Here is a 20,091-nt window from a genome sequence, read left to right on the forward strand (position 1 = left end):
ACTGCTCCAGAGTGGCCACCGACACTATATATTCAGCAAGCTAGTCACTGTTTCAACAAACACCTATAGGAATTTTTCCATGTTAGATCCTCACGATGGAGACATGAACAGCATAGACAAGGCCACGGGCCTCACACAGTCAGGATAGCAGGTTCCATGAAACAGCCAAGAACTTGAGACAGAATTCTGTAAGGAAGCAGGTGTTTGAATCAAGAGGCAGAGGGAGGAACTATTGTGGAATTATCTCTTTGTGCACTGTGAAGACGTGTCCCTTGGAATGGTTTAATAAAAAGCTAAATGGCCAATAGCTAGACAGGACTTTGGGGGCAGAGAGGATGTTGGGAAGAAGGAATGCAGAGCAAGCAGCATAGGCATTACAAAGGAATGAGCCTCATAAAAAGGACATAGATTAGAAGATAGGGGTTAATTTAAGTTATAAGAGCTAGTGGGACAAGTCTAAGCTAAGACCAAGCTTTCATAATAAGTCTCCATGTGGTTATTTGGGAACTGGCTGGTGGGACAGAAAAAAGACTCACTACAAAGAAGACAACAGATCCTAAACAGATTAGAAAGATCTTCTGCACTGGAGGGCTTCAGCTGAGACTCAAATGCCTGGAACGTAGATGTTGAGCATTTAGGGGAAAAGGAGCAGCAACCATTCAAGGAATGAGGTCAGTGAAGCTGTTTTGACCAAAGGGTGAATGCTTTGACCTTGAAAGGTGCAAGGTCAGAGGAAGGAAGTTGCTTGGGTAAGGGTAAGGAGGACGGCTGGTGGTCTTAGTTAAATACATAGGAAAGTAGAAGGAAAGCTTGCCTTAAATGACTGAAGGGTAAGATGGCTTGGTGTTGTAGCCCAAAAGAAGATGTCCTGGGGTTCGGTGGTGTTTGGTCGGGTCTCCAGCTCCCTTTTACTGCAATTCTCTCAGTTTTGCACAGCTCTGGCTTCCGATTCAGGCTGGCTTCATTTATATTGCCAAAAGAGAATGCAGTTCCAGACCTCGGATCCCCACGACGAAATTATCTTCACCTGCTCACTGTTTTAAGAAGACAATTTAAGAGTCAGGCTCAATCCCTCCCCTACGTCTAGTGAAGCATGGTTTCTCCAGGTGAGACTTGATAAGATAGAGTGCCCGAATGTCCCGGGTGTGGGGCACTTCTCAAGGCAAGAAACAGGCAGAAAAAGTGACAGCAGAGAACCTGGTAGCCGATGTAAAGTGAACAGGGTGGAGAAGAAGAGCAGGGAGGACAGTCCCTGAGAAAGTCACCAAGCTGCCAGTGCTGGAGCTACGCTGTGGACACCAGCCAGAGCAAGCTGGTGTGGGTCTGGGACGATCAAACAAAACACTTCAGCTGCCTTTGAGGCAGAGCCAAGGACAACAGTGGGCCTTTCTCCTGGGGAGGAGCACATTCCAGCGTACACACAGTAGACACAGTAGAGGGAAAGTCAGGGTCACAGGTTGGCCGCTGAGTTACATCTTCTACGTAGGCGGTCAGGAACCTTTAAAGTCTGTTAAAAAAAAGTCCAACAGGATGTTACACCCTTGTCAACAAAGGACACAGATGTTCTGGCCCCAAGCCCTGCCCCTTACCCCCAGTCGTCTCCCAGACAGTCTCAAAAAAGTGTGATAATCTTGTAGGGACTGCCCAGAGCTGCCACTACCTTGCCAAATGACAAGGCAAACCACTTTGAAAAATCTTTATTGCTTTAAAAATATTTGGTATTATAAACAAGGAATACAAATTCTGTTTGTTTTTTTTAAATAAGTGGATTGAGCAAACATGTCCATTTTGAACAGTTGAAAAAAGTACTCCTTTCTCTTGACAGAAAGTAAGGCACCTACCTCTCTCTTCCATCCCTAACCCTCCACCACACTGCTTTCCTCCCGTCCACTGCTCAGGTCTACACCCAACACACAAACACGCACGTATGTGCACACAAGTGAATCCCCTCTGGCCTGGCACCCCGATATTGCAGGCAATCTGGCTATTCTGGAATGCTAAGGCCATGGCCAATGCCAGATGACGCAATGGTCTTGACCAGAATTGCTCAAGGCGCAGGAGAAATTAGTTGCCAGTTTCTCTTGGAGGAGACACTACAAAAGCCATGACGTTACCAGCAGACTGGGGGAGGAAGGAGGTCAACTGGGATTTACAAGGAGTCCTTCTCAATTTAAAATATCTGGTAGAATTTGCCAGCAAAGGCAGGGAGAGGGTTTGGTTGTGCAAATACTGTCCCAGACTTCCACAGGATTATGTTTACCTGAGACAGACATCATGTCTGTTTTAAGAGCCGCCTTCTGCCTCTTTCCTCAGAGACAGCCTTGGGTGTCAGAGTAGAGTCAATGAGACTAACTTTTAATAAAGGTTAGAGCCATGAGCCTCTGGGCTGATGGCAGCATTTCCCAGTGCAATATTCAATAAAGACATTCTGAGTAGCCTCGGACACTGGAGTCCCTGGGGAAGCACCTCTTTTGAAGGAAAGCACCTTCCCATCCTAGCGCGGAGCCCCACACACACTCAGGGTAACCCCCAGCACTGCTGCAGCTAGGCCGGGAGCCCTCTCCAGTCATTTTCTGCTTCAGGGCTACAAGAGAGGTTTTGTCTCATTTATTGCTGTTTTGTCTTTGACTGTCAGGAAAGAAGGTGGGAAGAGAGTGCAGTGTTTGGCTGGGAGGGCTGAGGTCAAGAGTCCTGATAGGGCTGCCTCTGTGGAATGCTGGGCTCTGATGGAGGCTGTACCATGATGCTTCCTCATCATGACCCTCAGGCAGAGCAGCTTGCCCGTTCTCAGTAAGAACCAGGCTTCGTGTGGTTAAGTCTTAAGACATTAGAAAAAGTTAATCTCCTGAATAAGCTTTCTTAGGATAATTCTGGAAGTGTTCTCCACGAGAGAAGGGATAAGAAAAGGCAAGGGACCAAGCAAGGATGGACTCCAGCACCCTTCACCAGCCTCTCCCAATGCTAGTCCCTAACAGGGAGAGGGGACCAGAATCCAGTCTGCATCTGGAGAGAGGTGAGGTTTCCCCTGAGTAAACCAGCCAGGTTCTCAGGTAGGGCCCAGTAGGCATAGGCACTGCCTTGCAAGTCACAGATCTTCCAGCTGCTTCCTGTAGAAGCTCCTCCGTGGAGATGTAGGTGCTGGCAGTTGACAGCTCAATGGGACCTAGAGGCGAGTGTGTCTGTTCCTGAGTCTCTGCCACCTCTCTCTGTCTCTCTCTCAGAGATGAGCCTCTGACACAACGGTGGGCACCTTGCTGGTATTGCTCTCCTCCTCCTGGACTTTCTAGAAGGCAAAGAAAACAGGAAGCCCTGTGATTAAAACACACAGATCTCCTCCACCCTGGTTGAAGCAGATCGCTGTCCATGATGGATCAGCGTGAGTACAAGGGCAAGAGGCCACCCACTGTCCCCCCCAGAGCAAATAAAAGGCACAAGGAAACAAGCAAGCAGCCCAACCTGAGTGTGCTCCCCCAAATACTGCCCCCCATCGTTACCACTCATCGAAGGGAGCAGAGCCAACATCCTGTCCTGACAGTTCCAAACTCACCTCCCATGCTCCAGGTTCCAGACTGGCAAGTCCCTCAGACCCTCCAGCTAGCCCCAAATGGGAGGTGGCCCCCAGGATGAGGTGAGGGTTATTATAAGGTCCATTAAATGGATGCCATCGAGCAATTTTGAGACACCCTGTTTAATTGTATAGCTGAACTCAATGGCTATGTGGTTATATATGTATTCAGAGAGAAAAACCCGAGAGCAGCTTTTGGAAGGAACCAGTTTGGACTTGACTTTTTGGGGGAAGGGTATGGCGTAGAATTCACTTACAGGAAGTCTCCTGGCTCACACTTGTTAAGTGGGTTTGGGATTAAGCATGGCCTGGAAATTCTCCCTTGGGGTCCCTGGTACATATTGCCAACTCAGGCATTTGGCTGTCTTTTAATTGGCAAAAGGATCTCGGACACAGTACTGCAGAGCCAGCACTGCTCAGGATTCAGGGGAGTGGATGCAGGGCCAAGCTGGAGGCCAACGCCAGCCGGACAAATAGTGTTTTTGTCCCTAGGAATGCCTGGGTCCCGTCCATGACAAGGGCCACAGCTGTAGTAGCCCAGCCTTCTCATTCTCAATCTTGCAGGCCCTTTGGCACCGGCTCTGCCTCGGCCTTTAGTAACCTTCATTCAGATAACTCACAGCTGACCGGGTCACTCTCCGCATTTGGCACACACAATGTACACATGCCTGCCTCCTCTGAAGCCACCACCTCAAAATTGGCATCAAAAATAGATTAGGCGTATGGAGGCACATCTGCTGTCTAGGTGCTGGGAGAAAAATGGAAACCCAAAGTTTCACAGTCAAGGTCAAGTTAGTTGCTCTGTCCTTAAGCTCTCTCTTTATCTGAACAGTGCATCTCACTGGTGTAGAGAAAGGGCAGATGCAGCCAGATCTGACGCATGCCCTGTCCACACTGGGCTCTGACAATGTGTTTGTCTCCAAGACTCTGAGCTACACTGACTGCCATAGGGTGTGTCGTGATCAGGGCTCCAGAAAAGGGATGCACTGACCACCGTAGCTCCTTCCTGACAGCCCCAGCATAATTCTGACCTCCCCTTCATTTCAAGTAGCTGCAGATGCCAGTGAGGGCCAGAATTCAAGCATACAAAATGGGGAGACAGCACAGGTGAGCACCATTGCAGGCACTTAAGGCACCGAGGCCCATCCAGTGCTGCCTTCAATACTCTATCCTCAAGGAGACTGGGCCAACAGCTCCACTTGATTGAAAACTGAGCAAATATCCAAGGGTCTGGTTCCAACAAGAGTGAAGTTTTACAACTGAAAAAGTAAACAAGAGAGAAATAGGCAAATAGGCCTATCTGTAGATGTAAGGCATAGAGTGCAATTGGTTCTGAAGTTTATCTTTAAAGTGTGTGTGTGTGTGTGTGTGTGTGTGTGTGTGTGTGTGTGTGAGAGAGAGAGAGAGAGAGAGAGAGAGAGAGAGAGAGAGAGAGAGAGAGAGAGAGAGAGAGAGAACAGTCAAGTGAGTGCTGGGTCTGAAGAAGGCATCAGATCCCCTGAAGCTAGAGTTACAGGACCTGATGAGCTACCTGATATATGAATGGTGGGAATTAGACTTGGGCCCTCTGCGTGAACAGTACTCTTAGCTGGAGTGATTGCCTTAGCCCTATCTATATTAAACAAACATATAGAGTAGAAAATGAAATATATGCATGTCCATAGGTTATAGCACTGGTAAATGGACTGGGGATACAATATGATCAGCTATGTATAGTATTAATATTGATATATATTAATATGTAATATGTAAATACCATTTATTTATAACTCTTGCTTTGCCTTTACCTTCTAACTTAAACACATCTCATGTTACCAAACATAAAGATTACAGTCCCAATTAAAAATTTTTCACCAAAAATCTTGTTTTGCTGCAAACACCTTGTCATATACTTATTGCCCAAAATACCCTAAATCATTCTGTCTCCTAACATATAACAGTGAACGCCCATGTCCATGGTGGCCTTTGCTCTTCACACTGGTCTAGATAACTTCATTCCTACCCTAGGCTTTCCATCTCCCAGCAAACACTCTATTGTAGGCTCCTCCCCTTTCGATTGGCTACCTGCCAACTCTAGAATGTGTTATCAGAAGACAAACAGTAAAGAAGTAAAGATTCTCACTTATTATTCTCACATAGCCTTGAATGTCCAAGGCGCTGCTTGACAGCTGATCCATTTCTCCAGGAAATACTGTATACTTAACAGAGCAATCCATATTAATTCCTATACTGTTTATTATAATGTAGGAGGCACAGAGGTCTTTGTGCTCACAGAAAAGCACTAGGGGAACCAGAAATGTTAAACACACAGGTTTGTCCCTCCAACGGAATGGAATGCATTACCTGATCCACCTAGAAGGCTAGGCACTGGCGGGGTTAATAGCCTGGTGACCTTTGACCCCACTGGATCCTCCCCAGACCCTTATCAGCAGCTTGTTTTTCTCAGACAATTTATAGAACCCATCTTAATGGAAGGTGTCACATGTACCTCTAATCTTTATTTAGCTTACTTTGTTTCCTGAGGAGATTTGTGAATGTTTTGTTATACACACGGGATTGAGTTATGTATTGCCAGGAAAGTTTTCACCAAATTGTGCTGTGCTTAACTAAGTCGAAAATAAACTACTCAGGGTCAGACTCCCCAAGTCTGAAGGAGCACCTGCTAGTTAGTCATGTTAAACCAAACTGCCTTCTTGCCTCCCGGAGACCACTGCTCTGCCAGGTGTGGCGGTCTAGTGGTCACAGAGACCCCCGCGTTATAATATTGACACCATACTCAAACCAAGCGGGTTAACCAGCCACTAATTATAATACTGATGATAACAATCAAAAATAATTTTAATGTTCAAAGAACAACAACAAAAAAAACTGTGAAATCAAGGCTTACTCATATAAAAGAACAGTGTGGAGTCATTAAAAGTGTATGCAGAAGATCAGTACCCTTGGAGTGTTGCAGTAATTAGAATAGAGTCTATTGGAGGAGGAGGAAGACGAGGAAGAGGAGGAGGGGGAGGAAGGAAGGGAAGCCAGGCATGGTGGCTCATGCCTGTATTCCCAGCACTCATGATATTAAGGCAGGAGAATCACCCTGAGTTTAAAGCCAGCCTAGGCTACATAATAAATTCTAGACCAGCACAATTAAATAATAAGATCATGACTATAAACAAACAAACAAACAAAAACCAAGACTTGGAGATGGCTGGTTCAGTGGGAAACGCATCAACCAGATAAGCATGAGAACATGAGTTCATATCCTTAGAACCCACTCAAAGGTTGGGTGGCCCTGGTGACCCACTTGTAATTCTAGCACTCAGCAGATGGAGACAGGAGAATCCCCAGAATAATCAGGTTAGCCAAACTAGCTATATCCATGAGCTATGGGTTCTGGTAGAGATTCCTCCTTAATGTACGATGTAGAAGACCAAGGAAAATTCCTAATGCCAACCTTGGGCCTCCACATGCAGGCACACAACCACCTACACACATGCAAGCATGCATGCACATGAAAAAGAAAAAAGTAGGTGTATACACATATCTACTACATGGACGTGCATAAGTTGTAAATGCTGTATTTCTAGATGATAGAATTACAGCATGATTTTAAGACTTTTGTATATTTGCTATGCTTTTATCAGTTGTTTATTTTTATTTTTACAAAGGATATATAAATACCCTGGTTGAAAGTCAAAGGGATGGAGAGATAGATAGATAGATAGATAGATAGATAGATAGATAGATAGATAGATAGATACATACATACATACATACATACATAGATAAATAGATAGATAGAGATAGACAGACAGAACAAATACCTTACTTCCACAATTGCAATTCCTTTCATCCTCACTTGACTCCGCATCCCTCATGTGATGCTCTGCAGATGCTGAGTAAGCACTCTGCCACTGAGCTACCCTAGCCCCACTCAGACTTAAGCCTATCTATCATTTTGTTTAAAGTGGTTTCCAGCTGATTAGAGTAGATGGAAAATACTCTTCTGTTGTAGGACATACTCCTGGTCCCACCCTCCTCTTCCACTGCCACCAACTTCTGCTTCTGGACTTGTCCTTTTAGAACCTTCTGGCAATCCATTGGCTCCACGCCCATATCTCTGCCTAAGAGGCTGTCACCACCACTGTCCCAGAGTGGTCAGTTTAAGTGTCTGTGTCCCCTTGCTAGTCACTGACTCCAAGTTGATATCAGTGAAGCCACGGACCCAAGGCTTGGTTCAGAATCACAAGATTAGATGCTACTTAGAAGTTTATGCCAGCAATGATAATGCTCTTGGGGACCTAACAAGGAGGCTGTGGCTAATTGAAAGTAGAAGAAGGGATGGAGAAACAGCTCAGTGGTGAAGAGCATGGGTTGCTCTTAAAGAGGACCCAGGTTTAGTTTTCAGCACCCACATGGTGGCTCAGAACTACCTTCAACTCCAGTTCCAAGGGATATGATGCCCTCTTCTGAGCTCTGTAGGCACTAGGCATACAAATGGAACACATATATACAAGCAGGCAAACACTCATACACATAAATAAAAATAAATCTTTTGAAGAATTTAGAAAAGAAAATGGGAGAAGATTCTAAGAAAGAGGAACAATACTGAACACCCATGAGAAAATTCTTTGGATGACATGTGTGTAAGTGGCAAGCTGGTCTCACAGACACCACAAAAATCAGTTTCTCTGAGAACTCCAGGAGGCCCCATCTGAGTCACCACATCCTTATCCAAAGGCTTGGGACCCAGAGCCTAAACCCACCAAGCTCCCACACACTCACAGTTTCAGGAACATCCTTGTTTGCCCTCTGTCTCCGAAGGTCTGCCTTGATGAAAGCTGAGGTCAAAAGAGAAGGGTGTCAAAGGTGGAGTCATCAAGCAAATCCACTGCTTAAGTTCATGCAGCAGAAGGGACCCTCATTTTCCTAAGAATCACAGCTCTCCCGACCCTGCTTCAGATCAAGATGGAGCTGGCGTCATCACCCATCTTACAAAAGGTCCCAGGTAATGAGGCTGGCATCCAATTAGGGGCCACCACACACACTGTGCTAACCACCAGCAGCAAATCCTCACTGCACGAATTAGGATCTGAGGCTTCCGAAGCCTGGGCCACTTGCACAAGCTGTGGACGTCAACATCAAACATGGGCCTTCTGATGCCAAAAGTCACTCACCCATGCAAACAGATACCCCAAAAGAGACCTGTCAAGCCCTCCCATCTGTCCCCTACATCAGGCAAGACACAGGTTCCAAATTGCCAAAATCCCAAATATAGTCTGAGCCTTAGCTTGCTCCCAGACCCCCACTCACCAGTGAGAGCTGATCCAAGGGCAAGGAACACACAAAGGAAGATGTTCCCAGGCTTTGTTCCATAGTTGTCAATAATCTGGCCTTGGGAGATGGTGAAGATGATCCCAAATACCTGGAGGAACATACAGAAGGCAGGAGGCAAGGGCTTAATCGACTAGGCCTTCAGGAGGATTAAGATGCCATACTCAGCCGGGCGGTGGTGGTGCACGCCTTTAACCCAGCACTCAAGCAGCAGAGGTGAGTGGATCTCTGAATTAGAGGTCAGCCAGGTGTACAGGGTGAGTTCCAGGACAGCCAGGGCTGCACAGAGAGACCTTGTTTTGGCGAAACAACAACAGCAAAAGATGCCATACTGCAATGTAACACAAGCACAGCCAAGCAGGGAACAAGAAGAAAACAGGACCCTACCTGTGCCGACACGTTGAGGAGGCCGGACGACATGCCTTCAGATTCTGGGTACGTGAGCTCCACGGCAAACTCAAACCCCAGGGGCAGATAGCCAGTCATGAAGAAGCTAAAGTCCAGACCAGAGAACAAGGCAATGAGAGCCTCCAGAACAAGACTGGGAGCCCACCTTTCCCGTGAGAGACCCTCCCCTGCTTTTCTCTTCCCGTCAGGTCAGCAGTCTATCTTCTACAATGGTCTGGGATGATCTACCAAAATGGAGAGATCTCTGCAAACGTCTCGGCCTTATGCTCGGTGGGTCTCTAATGTCTTCCGAGGTCTTCCCTCTAGCCGCAATGACACATTAGCATTTATGGAAGGGATAAGAGTGCCTGGTGTGCTTCACTTTCAGTTGAGAATATGTAGTCCTGGTCCACAGGCCCTGGCTTAGAAGGGGAAGTCCCCAGACACTGGGCTACATCCCCGTGGATCTCTGAGACCTGGAAGGACACTCTCCTTACTGCCTGCCCAAGAGGAGGCAGCTGAGGACTGAACCAGGTACCTCTCATGCTCTCACAGCTCCCACTGCCCGAGGGAAAACGGCTGAGAGGTGGAACCCAGAAAAAGGCCTGTGGCTCTGTGCATTTTCTCACCCAACATGTCTGAAAATGCTCGTTCTAACTCCTTCCACCTGCACCATGCTTCCTTGGGTCTTCATACCATGGCCTCTCTCACTTCTTCCAACCACCCTATCAAGTTGGCCACACTCATCTTCGTTTTAGATGAGGAGACATAAGCTCGGAACATAGGGGCCATGCCTGTGCTCTAACGACACTGGGTAGTGAAACTGAACCCTGGTTGGAGCCACTAAATTCCCTAGCATCCCAGATGCCTTGAAGGACATAGTTCATGCTTCATTCCATTCCACCCGCACAGCCCAGCTACCGGAGGTGACTCGGTTTTGTTTTGGTTTGTTTTTTACTTTTCTTCTTTCTTTCTTTTTTTTAAAAAAGAGATAGTCTCTCTACATAACCATAGCTGTGTAGGGAACTGAAACTCGCTCTGTAGACTAGGCTAACCTCAGACTCACAGAGATCCCCCTGCCTCTGCCTCCTGGGTGCTGGCATTCAAGGCGACATTCAAGACATGCACCACTCCACCTGGCCTATGCCTCAAGATTAACAAGACCCCTCGGCACCATTTCCACATCCCCGGAGGTCAGTGAGGAGGCAGCACAGGGGACGTGCATTGGATCTTGGGCTACTGGCCACTCTAGGAGCCAGCGGCTGTGCTTTCCAACTCAAGCAGGTCAGCGGTGAAACTTACCCCAGTGTGCCAGCAGTGATGAATACTACCCATAGCCGCTCCAGGTTTAAGGTGAATGTGTATACCACCATGCCCACCAGAGTCATGATATACACCACCAGGGTTGTCTCCCTACGGATAATGCAAAGACGGTGAGCCACGTGACCCTACTTTAACAGCACCCATTGCTATACTGCTCATTCCACGAGGATCTACTGGATGCCTGCTCTGTTTCCAGCTCTCTGCAGCATGTTGGCACATCTGCTTCCATAGAAGCATCTTTGTGTAGGTGAGGAACACTAATCCAACAGTTATCCATTTACAATAAATAATCACACCATGGTCAATGCTACAAAGAAGACTAGGTAGACGCTAGTCTTCTCTCTGCATGCTCTCTCCACAAGCCTAACCTGTCATGTCCCATCCATGGGTAAGAACGGTACAGCCCTGTCCTTCTTCTGTCCCCCAACAAAAACAAAAAAGGAGGTGGGGGTGGATAACAAGACAAACACCAGCTGTAGTCAAGGTGGTGATGGCCAAGCCCACTTTAAAGCTTGCTCTTTGTGAAGCATGTACTTGCTTGCTACATGTGAAGTCCCAAAGCCCCATAGCAGTGCTGGGCAGTAGCCTGGCTTGTGGACTCCCTCTATTAAGTTCTTCCTGTGGCCCTTTGCATAGCTTTTCCTGTTGAATTTGAACCTGAACCACTCTGCTCCGGACAATGCAGCTGAAAGACAATGTTCTCTAATTTCGAGCTAATTCCAAAGCCAAAGGGAGAAGCTGGCCGCCTACTCCCTGCCGCCTTTCTCTGTGTGCTGGGTTTGAGGTCAGGCTGGCCTCTCCCATGTTCTTCCACACAACTCTCTTCTGGGTGTAGGCCACCCAGAACTCTTATGAACCTGATTCCTGCAAACAGACCTGCATTCTGCTTCCTGGACCACTTCCGGTAGGGTGCCGCCTCAGCACACCCCACCCTTCTGTCCTTCTGCCATGCGCACCAGGTCTCAAACGTGACCACTCAAAACCTTTACGTGTCACCTCTGAAGCCAGGCACACAGGGGGACACCAACAAGCACACTCATAATTTTAATGGAACTCGGATTACATACTTTACATGTGTTTATGACTGCCATCAACCCTGCAAAGAAATCTCTGGCAACCCCTAATCTTACCAATGAAGAAGAAGGTTTATTATGTGTTTAAGGTCACTGGCTGAGTACATGCAGAAGGTAGGGGCTGACTCTGAGCTAGGTTTGAAGCAACGGCATTATCTCAAGCCGCACACTGCAATAATAATCTACTACGCAGTTGCATTTTGGGGAGAGGTCAAAGCCATAGCCTCTAGAAGATGCTATTCTTACCAGGTTCTGAGAATGGAGGACCTGCTCCCTTCACCCCAATGCACTCCTCCCTCTATTCCCACCACCTTGCAGAAAGTATGCTCAAGAACATGAATCATTCTCAGTAATTCTACAAGTTCACCAGAGAACTAAAAAAAAAAAAAAAAAAAAAAAAAATTACTGTGTTTGTTAAACCACAACTCTCTCTACCTTCATACAGTGCACAACAACAAAAACTATTTCCTAGTCCCAGCCTGAGATAAACAGACCTCAGTATCTAGTTTCTAGCCTCCAAGCCAGAGTAGACAAATCCAGGAGTTTGACAAAGTGGAAGAGAACTGACCAACAGCTGGCTCTGGACACGGAGTGACATGAAGAACCGGCCATGTCCCACTCCTGAAGAGGGCAGAGCAAGAGTCTCCCCAGGCCTCTGCTGTATTTTCTAACTCCTCTAAGTCCTCTGGCTGCCCACAACCCTGCCAAGCCAACATTCCAACCCCTCCCTTTTCCTGCTATAGGACAGGCCCGGGAAGAAGGGACTCCGCTGTCCTCTTGCCTGGGGGTGGCCAGCCTTCAGTGCTTTTGTATCTAGCCGAAACAAGCAACTAACAGAGACAGAGACAGAGTGGCAGCCAAGCTTCGCCAGCAGTAATTAAGCCGAGCCAGGCTCCTCGTCGTAGTAAGCCTGGAAGCCACATCCCTGCGAGGGGCCTCAGCTGGCCTTTGACTAGACTGGCTAGAGACTTGACCTGCCCAGAGTCTCACAGAAGTGGGTCTGTGTGGCAGAGAACAGGTCTACCACTGTCTGTCGCCTCCGGACACTGGGAACTTTGGAGGCTTTGACAAAGCAGCCTGGAGTGCCGCCTACCCCAGCGCAGGACCATCCTGGCAGCTGACCTGCAGCCAGTGTTTCCTGGACACCCTCTGCAGGAGGAGCACTACAGAGTTACCACCAGAAGGGAAAGACAGAACTAGCAATGTAGCTCGATTACTTGCCTAGTGTACACAGGCCCTGAGTTCGACTCTCGGCACATGGGTGTGGGTTAGAAGTTAGTTAGGAGACCATCTGCTCTCCAGCGGTCTAGTCTCTGGAGAGTTCCGCTAAGGCTGGCTGATGAGCTGGTACCCACCGAGTCCCAGAAGATTACAAGCACATGCCATCATGTGTGCCTTTTATGTGCATCCTGGGGTTCCAATGCAGGCTCTCAGGCTTACATGGCAAGCACCTTATCAATTGAGCCATCTCTCCAACCCCCAGCTTGGTTTACAAAGCAGACCCTACTACTACATTGGCATCTGCAGAGGGGGTATCAGGATTTTGTATTTATAGGCCAAGATTAGATTGGCATATACTAAAACCTTTTATGATCACTCTGGGTTCTTTAAAGTATACTGGATATTCAGGTCCAAGGCACATCATGATATTTGCAAACAAGATAAAAAATATTGCAAGATAAAATGCCCTGCAAACTGAAGTAAAACACAGAAAGCTCAGTTAGCCCAGAGCAGCCAAGGGCATGGGGTGGTGACGTCACCGCTCTGCACTCTTGGGGCGTCCACAAATTCCAACTGCTGGGATGTTTTTTTTACATTTATTTTCCCTTCTCCTTCCCACAAGGCTTTAGGGAGACAGAACAGGGAGAAGGACGAAGGTAGCCTTCATGTCCACTGTTCCTAGTTCTTCCCAAGATCCGCAGAGTGAGGATAGGGTTCCACTTTGTAAATGGGGAAACTGAGACTCAGATAAAGCAAGTTGAAACTTATTTTCCTCTGCTTGACTGCTCAAACCTCCAACTGCTACCCCACGCCTAAGCTGTTGGGCTATGCTCCTAATAAGTGTGTCATTTCAAAAGCAGAGGGCCCCAGTTCTCGACCCAAAAAGAGTGACTCACTTGTAGGTTTTGGACTTATCCAGCCAGATGCCTGAGATCATAGCTCCAACCATCCCTGCGATGACAATGGTCAAGCCAATTCTCCCAGCATTCACTTCTTCACCCTAGGGAAACCACAGAGACCACCAGGGGAAATCATTACAGCCAGTAGTCTGCAAATGTCAAGCTCAGACAACAATCGGGAGAAAATTCTAGAATAGCTGCTCTTCCACAGAATAATACCCCAGCTATGTATTTATGACCCTGTATGCTGGGATAACATGATCAACCAAATTCTGTCCTTAGAACCACTGTCAGTCATATATCTATATCTACCTATAGATATATCTATATAGATATATTTAAATTTTTTGATATTGTGTCTTAATATGTACCCCTGTCTGGACTGAAACTTGCTATGTAGACCAGGCTGGCTTTGATCTCACAGAGATCTACCTATCTCTGCCTCCCAACTGTTGGGATTAAAGGAGTACATCCCAGATAATTTTTTTTTTGTTTTTGTTTTTGTTTTTAGAGACAGGGTTTCTCTGTGGTTTTGGAGCCTGTCCTGGAACTAGCTCTTGTAGACCAGGCTGGTCTTGAACTCACAGAGATCCGCCTGCCTCTGCCTCCCGAGTGCTGGAATTAAAGGTGTGCGCCACCACCGCCTGGCCATCTCAGATATTTTTAAATTAGTCCTTACAACAATTCAATCTTATATATCATTGTTTCCATTTTATAGACAGGAAAATCAACTAGAACACATATATTTCTATTTTTCAAGTGGGTCTAACCTGTGACCATGCATCTAAGGATAGCTATGAACGCGGCCTAACACATTTGTAGGTAACAATATAATTTTGCAATGTCAAAATGTCTTAGGCACTCCTGTTAACATTATTATTTAATTCTCATAATCCCCACCACACAGGAGACAGTTTGTATTCGTTTGATAATGTGAATCTGAGGCACACTGAGATTAACCTGCTAGCCCAAGGTCACGGGCAAATGTTTGTAAAGACAGAGCGAGGACATAATCTTAGAACCAGCTCTGAAAACAACATGAACTTCAAACAACTATGGCTCTATCCCGGCAAGTGGGGCATCTACAGCCTTGGTGCTCTGACTCTGATACTCAGTATCGCTTTCCCTGATAGCCAACCTTACAGCTTCTGGAAACATTGTTCTAAAATGCTCTAAACTGGTTCCAGGACAGCTAGGTCTACACAGAGAGACCTTGTCTCTAATGGTAATAATGATGATAATAATAAATTAAGAAGAAATAATATGCTGGGGCTGGAGAGATGACTCAGCAGTTAAGAGCCGGGAGGATCTGACTGCTCTTCCCAGAGGCCAGGGTTCAATTCCCAGCACCAACATGGCAGCTCACAACGGCGTGTGATGCCACTCTCAGGGGACGTGATGCCCTCTTCTGGTCTCCATGAACATTAGGCACACGTGTGGTACATAGACATTTATACAGGCAAAATACCCATACACATAAAAATGAGTAAAAATTTTAAAAAACCAAAAATCTTTAACTGAACACATGTGAGTTCAAAATAAAACCGTGTCCATATAATAAATATGATATAAACATACACATACATATGTACAAGTGTCATTACTTATTCTCTAGTCGTTTTATATACACTTTTCTTTTGTGTTTGGGTATTTTGCCTGCATGTACATATGTATCCCACATTCATGCCCAGTAGTTGCAGAGGCCAGGAGAAGGTTTCCAGTCCCCTGAGACTGAGATGACAAGGGGCTTGTGAGCTACCGTGTGCTTTCTGAGTATTGAACTCAGGTCTCCTGGAAGAATAGCTCGTGCTCTTAAGCACTGAGACATCTTCCCAGCCCTTATTCTCCAGTCTTAAAAGATAGTCTTACAAGAGGTCACTGTAGCTGGGCATGGTGATGCACGCCTTTAATCTCATCACTTGGGAGGCAGAGGCAGATGGATCTCTGTGAGCTTCTGGGCAGCCAAGCCTGTATAATGGAACTCTGTCTCAAGAAAAAAAGAAAAGAAAAAAATTTAAAAAAAAAAAGAAAGGAAAAAAAAAAAAAGCTGGGAGGTGATAGCACACACCTTTTATCCCAAAACTCAGGAGGCAGAGGTGGCAGATCTCTGTGAGTTCAAGTTCAGCCTGTCCTGAGTTCCAGGATAGCCAGGGCTATGCAGAGAAAACTCTGTCTCAAAAGTAAAGGTAATTATAGGTTATATGTCTTCTGCAGGAAAGAGCGAGGTCTAAGATGATAACAAGCTTGTCGTACTCATGCTATGATAAAGGTTAATACCACCAAAACTTAAATTGCGATCCAGCCCATCTCCCTCCAAATCCGGTAAGCACACCACCATCGGAGGCTACCTAAAACTAATTCGATCCAAGAGGGACCGCTCTCCAGTCTCTGAAGAGACAGATTTACAATCTTACTGTCCCCCTGCCTGCATGCCTGGGGACCCGCCTTACCGGGAAGTGCAATATCACCATGCGATTCAGCAGCGTGGACAAGGCATAGAAGGCACCAGCATTCAGACCTGAAGGAGGCAGAGTGAAACGCATTAGGACAGGCGGTCTCTCAGACTGTAGGCTAACTTCTCCCTCCTCCCCGCAGAACTCAAGGAGGTCTACAACCTGCTTCCACTCTGGTGTCCTTGGAGGGAAAAAAAACAGGGAAATATGAGGTGACTTTCTAACTCTTCTGAAAGAAAGACTTGAAACTACTCAAATTAACTATCATAGCCTCTCTTTTTCCACACGCTATTGTACCACGATCCCTTTAGCCTGACCTCGAAATGACTCTGTGTAGGACCACTCCAGGTCAGAACCATCTATGTTCCTTCTTTCAGCTCTGTCCAGACCTACGGGGGTTCAAAGAAGCAGCGGACACCCTCCACCCCCTCCTGATGACTCCATTCCCGCTCTGAGCATCCAGACCTTGGAGCTCTAATAGCATTCCACCTCCTGGCTATTTCTCTCCTCTCTCCATTCCTCCACTTCTCCGATTCGGGGTCATCCACATCTACTACGTGAAACTAAACTACACCCGAGCGAGCATTTAGTTGATGTCTTACTTCTTCAGTTCATTCGACAGATAATGGAGTGCCTAGAAATTACTGGTAGGAATAGAGAATAGGAAGCTGGGGAGATGGCTCAGTTGGTAAGTAAAGTTTCGCCACTCAGGCACGAAGACCTGAGTTTGGATCCCTGGTATACATGCGAAGAGTCAGGCATGGCCTCTGGAGTCCGTAACTCCAGTGCTTTGGGGAAGGGCAGAGACAAGTGGATCCTGGGCTCACTCGGCAGTCAGCATAGCAAAACTGGTGGGATCCAGGTTTCAGTGAGAGTCTGCTGCAAAAAAATGTAAGTTGGGAGGGAGACAGAATGGGGGATACTACGAGAAATTGGGGGCAGGCAGTAGATAGCATGATCAAGATGCATAAAAGTATTTTTTAAATATTTATTTATTTATTTATTATGTATACAAAATTCTGTCTGTGTGTATGTCTGCAGGCCAGAAGAGGGCACCAGACCTCAATCCAGATGGTTGTGAGCCACCATGTGGTTGCCGGGAATTGAACTCAGGACCTTTGGAAGAGCAGGCAATGCTCTTAACCGCTGAGCCATCTCTCCAGCCCCTAAAAGTATTTTTTAAAAGGTAGACAGTAACAGGAGGACATCTAATAATGACTTCTGGCCTCTGTGCATTGTAGTCATGTACACACTCACATTAACACATTCATATACACATATATGTGTATATAAACACATACAGGAAGGAAGGAAGGAAGGAAGGAAGGAAGGAAGGAAGGAAGGAAGGAAGGGCCATAATAAGGTGATTTTCCCAAAGCCACACAATCAATCAGTGAGTCCGCTGAGATTGGAACTGACCTAAAGGAGAAAGGGCCTCCTGGCCTTCCTTCACGGCTGACTATGCTGATAATGATGCTGATGAAGATAATGATGATGATGGCAACACCACATACACAGGTCCTAGCCCTGTCCTAAGGACCTTACAATCTTTATAACTTCCCTAGAAGCCAGTGGTGTTAGCATACCCATTCTATAGATGAGGAAAATGCACAGTTAAAAGGCAAACCCAAAACTTGGTGAGGGGATACATACCGCTAATCATATCCCACATCATCCCAGCATCTCGGAGACTGAGGCAGGAGGACCTTGAGTAAGACGCCAGCCTGGGTAAGATCCTGTTTGGTTTTTTTTGTTTTTGTTTTTTGTTTTTTTGTTTGTTTGTTTTTTAAAAAAAATAAAAGAAGCACAAATACCAGGGGTCTTTTTTTTTTTCTTTAACTGCACATGGACGCTCACAAGACTACACAAGCACACTTAACATTCTGTTTGTGGAGAAGGGCATAAGGCAGGACACAGCTTGCAGCAGGACATCCTTGGGAGTTCACCTTCAGTGGAGCCAGGCCACAGAGCCTCAGATTAGAGGCATCTGGATGCTGTTTCTCTTTGGGCCTCAAAGGTTTTGACTAAGGAGCAATGCAAGCTAAGTATGTGAATCACTGACTGGCACCTCCCAGCCGCACAACTCTCCAGTCAGAGTTTCCTAGGTCCCCATAAAAAGAACAGAGTAGTGAAAAGAGTCACTGTACTCAAGGACACACTGAAGAGCCTGGGACCTGATATGACTAGGTCCATTTTTAACCACGGGTCATTTTTATCGTAAGCAACCGTGCCGAAATATAGTTGTCATTCTTCCTGTATCAGGTTCCCTGGAGAACATGATACAAAGTGAAGGTCAGATTCTCGTGCAGAATAGATAAAAATTTTCATCCCCACTCCTGCAAGCATACAGGCATTAAGGGGTAAAGCTGGATCTGTCTCCAGAGTCCTTGACTTTAATCATCTGGTTTCCCGACTCAAAACAAAAGTGTCCCTAAGGCAGGCGGGTTTCTTCCCATCCCAGCCTCTCTCAGCACAAAATCCCAGTCACTCCACAGATGCAAACGCCTGGGATTGATGTGACTTCCTCAACCACACAGGACCAGAGTGGGCCAACAAAATGCCACATGTTACCCAAAGTTACAACTGCCAGGCTAATGATTGTCGCATAAGAAAACATCCTACAGAGGACCAGAGAGATGGTTCCGTGGGTGAAAGTACCTGCCACCATGTCTGAGGACCCAAGTTCCGTCCCAGGACCCACATGATAGAAGGAGAAGATCTACTCTTGCAAGTTGTCCTCTAATCTCTGCCAGTGCACAGTGCCACACACGGGCACATAATGCACATACACACACACACACACACAAATAAAGTGTTTAGTTGGCATCCAATCAGCATCTTACTAGAAAGTAAACCCAACTAACTTCAACCACACACCCAGATACTTAGAATTCCATTCCTGAGTCAAGAGAGTCAGCAGGAGACAAGGTCCTGAAAAGTGGTGTGGCCTGGATGTGGGAGAGAGAGAGAAAGAGAGAGAGAGAGAGAGAGGGAGGGAGGGAGGGAGGGAGGGAGGGAGGGAGGGAGGGAGGGAGGGAGGGAGGAGAGAGAGAGAGAGAGAGAGAGAGAGAGAGAGAGAGAGAGAGAGAGAGAGAACACCAGCCTCCTGGCCTCTTCTCTTCACCCCCTATTTTCTTCTTGCCCTTCCTGCTCATCCTGTGGCCTCCTGGCCTAGCCTGACCCTGTTAAAGCCAAGTGAACTTTGGCTTCAAGTAGAACAGCTGTTCTCAGCTTGGATCTCCAGCTGGGATGAACAAGGTAGTCAAAATTCAAGGAAACAGAGACACATTATCCAACTGAAGGAGAGAAAAAACAAAACAAAACCCACCTCAAGCCGGGCAGTGGTGGCGCACGCCTTTAATCCCAGCACTTGGGAGGCAGAGGCAGGCGGATCTCTGTGAGTTTGAGACCAGCCTGGTCCACAAGAGCTAGTTCCAGGACAGGCTCCAAAACCACAGAGAAACCCTGTCTCGAAAAACCAAAAAAAAAAAAAAAAACCCAGCTCAATATTCATACTTTTGTGAGGGCAGAGTCCTGGGTACCCTGGCCCAGGATACTAAGGCTGAGCTGGGGAATCGGTGGGATAGTTAGTGACCATGTGTAACCTACTGACACATGCCCAACCCTACCCCAGACCCACTGCTTCAGGGGCTCTGGGAACGAGCCCCCACAATCTGTGTGTGATCAAACAATTCTTTCCCTGTTGAAGATGGAAACACTGACTCGGTTAGAGAGCAACTGGCGAATAGCCTCTCCTCGCACCCAGCTGGACAGCCCGGGTGAAGGTGGAGAAGGGCAGGGAGCAGAGAACTCCGGAAGGCTGTCTGTCTTTCCCATGGTCTACA

At 46.8% G+C, this 20,091-nt stretch overlaps 1 protein-coding gene across 1 annotated transcript in view; it reads right to left on the reverse strand.

The window, feature by feature from the left end:
* Window positions 1–1,688: 1,688 nt before the first annotated feature.
* The window catches only part of Flvcr2 (FLVCR heme transporter 2), a 65,615-nt gene continuing 47,212 nt past the window's right edge, over window positions 1,689–20,091 (reverse strand). Inside the window, exons 4-10 of the mRNA XM_057782599.1 lie at window positions 16,244–16,311; window positions 13,791–13,894; window positions 10,580–10,690; window positions 9,278–9,383; window positions 8,870–8,981; window positions 8,342–8,397; window positions 1,689–3,283 (exon numbers count right to left, since the gene is read on the reverse strand). Coding sequence (XP_057638582.1) covers window positions 3,218–3,283; window positions 8,342–8,397; window positions 8,870–8,981; window positions 9,278–9,383; window positions 10,580–10,690; window positions 13,791–13,894; window positions 16,244–16,311 — 623 coding nt within the window. The 3' untranslated portion in view covers window positions 1,689–3,217. The remainder of the gene's footprint in view (window positions 3,284–8,341; window positions 8,398–8,869; window positions 8,982–9,277; window positions 9,384–10,579; window positions 10,691–13,790; window positions 13,895–16,243; window positions 16,312–20,091) is intronic.

This window comes from Chionomys nivalis, chromosome 10 (genome assembly GCF_950005125.1).
Source record: "Chionomys nivalis chromosome 10, mChiNiv1.1, whole genome shotgun sequence".
Taxonomy (NCBI): domain Eukaryota; kingdom Metazoa; phylum Chordata; class Mammalia; order Rodentia; family Cricetidae; genus Chionomys; species Chionomys nivalis.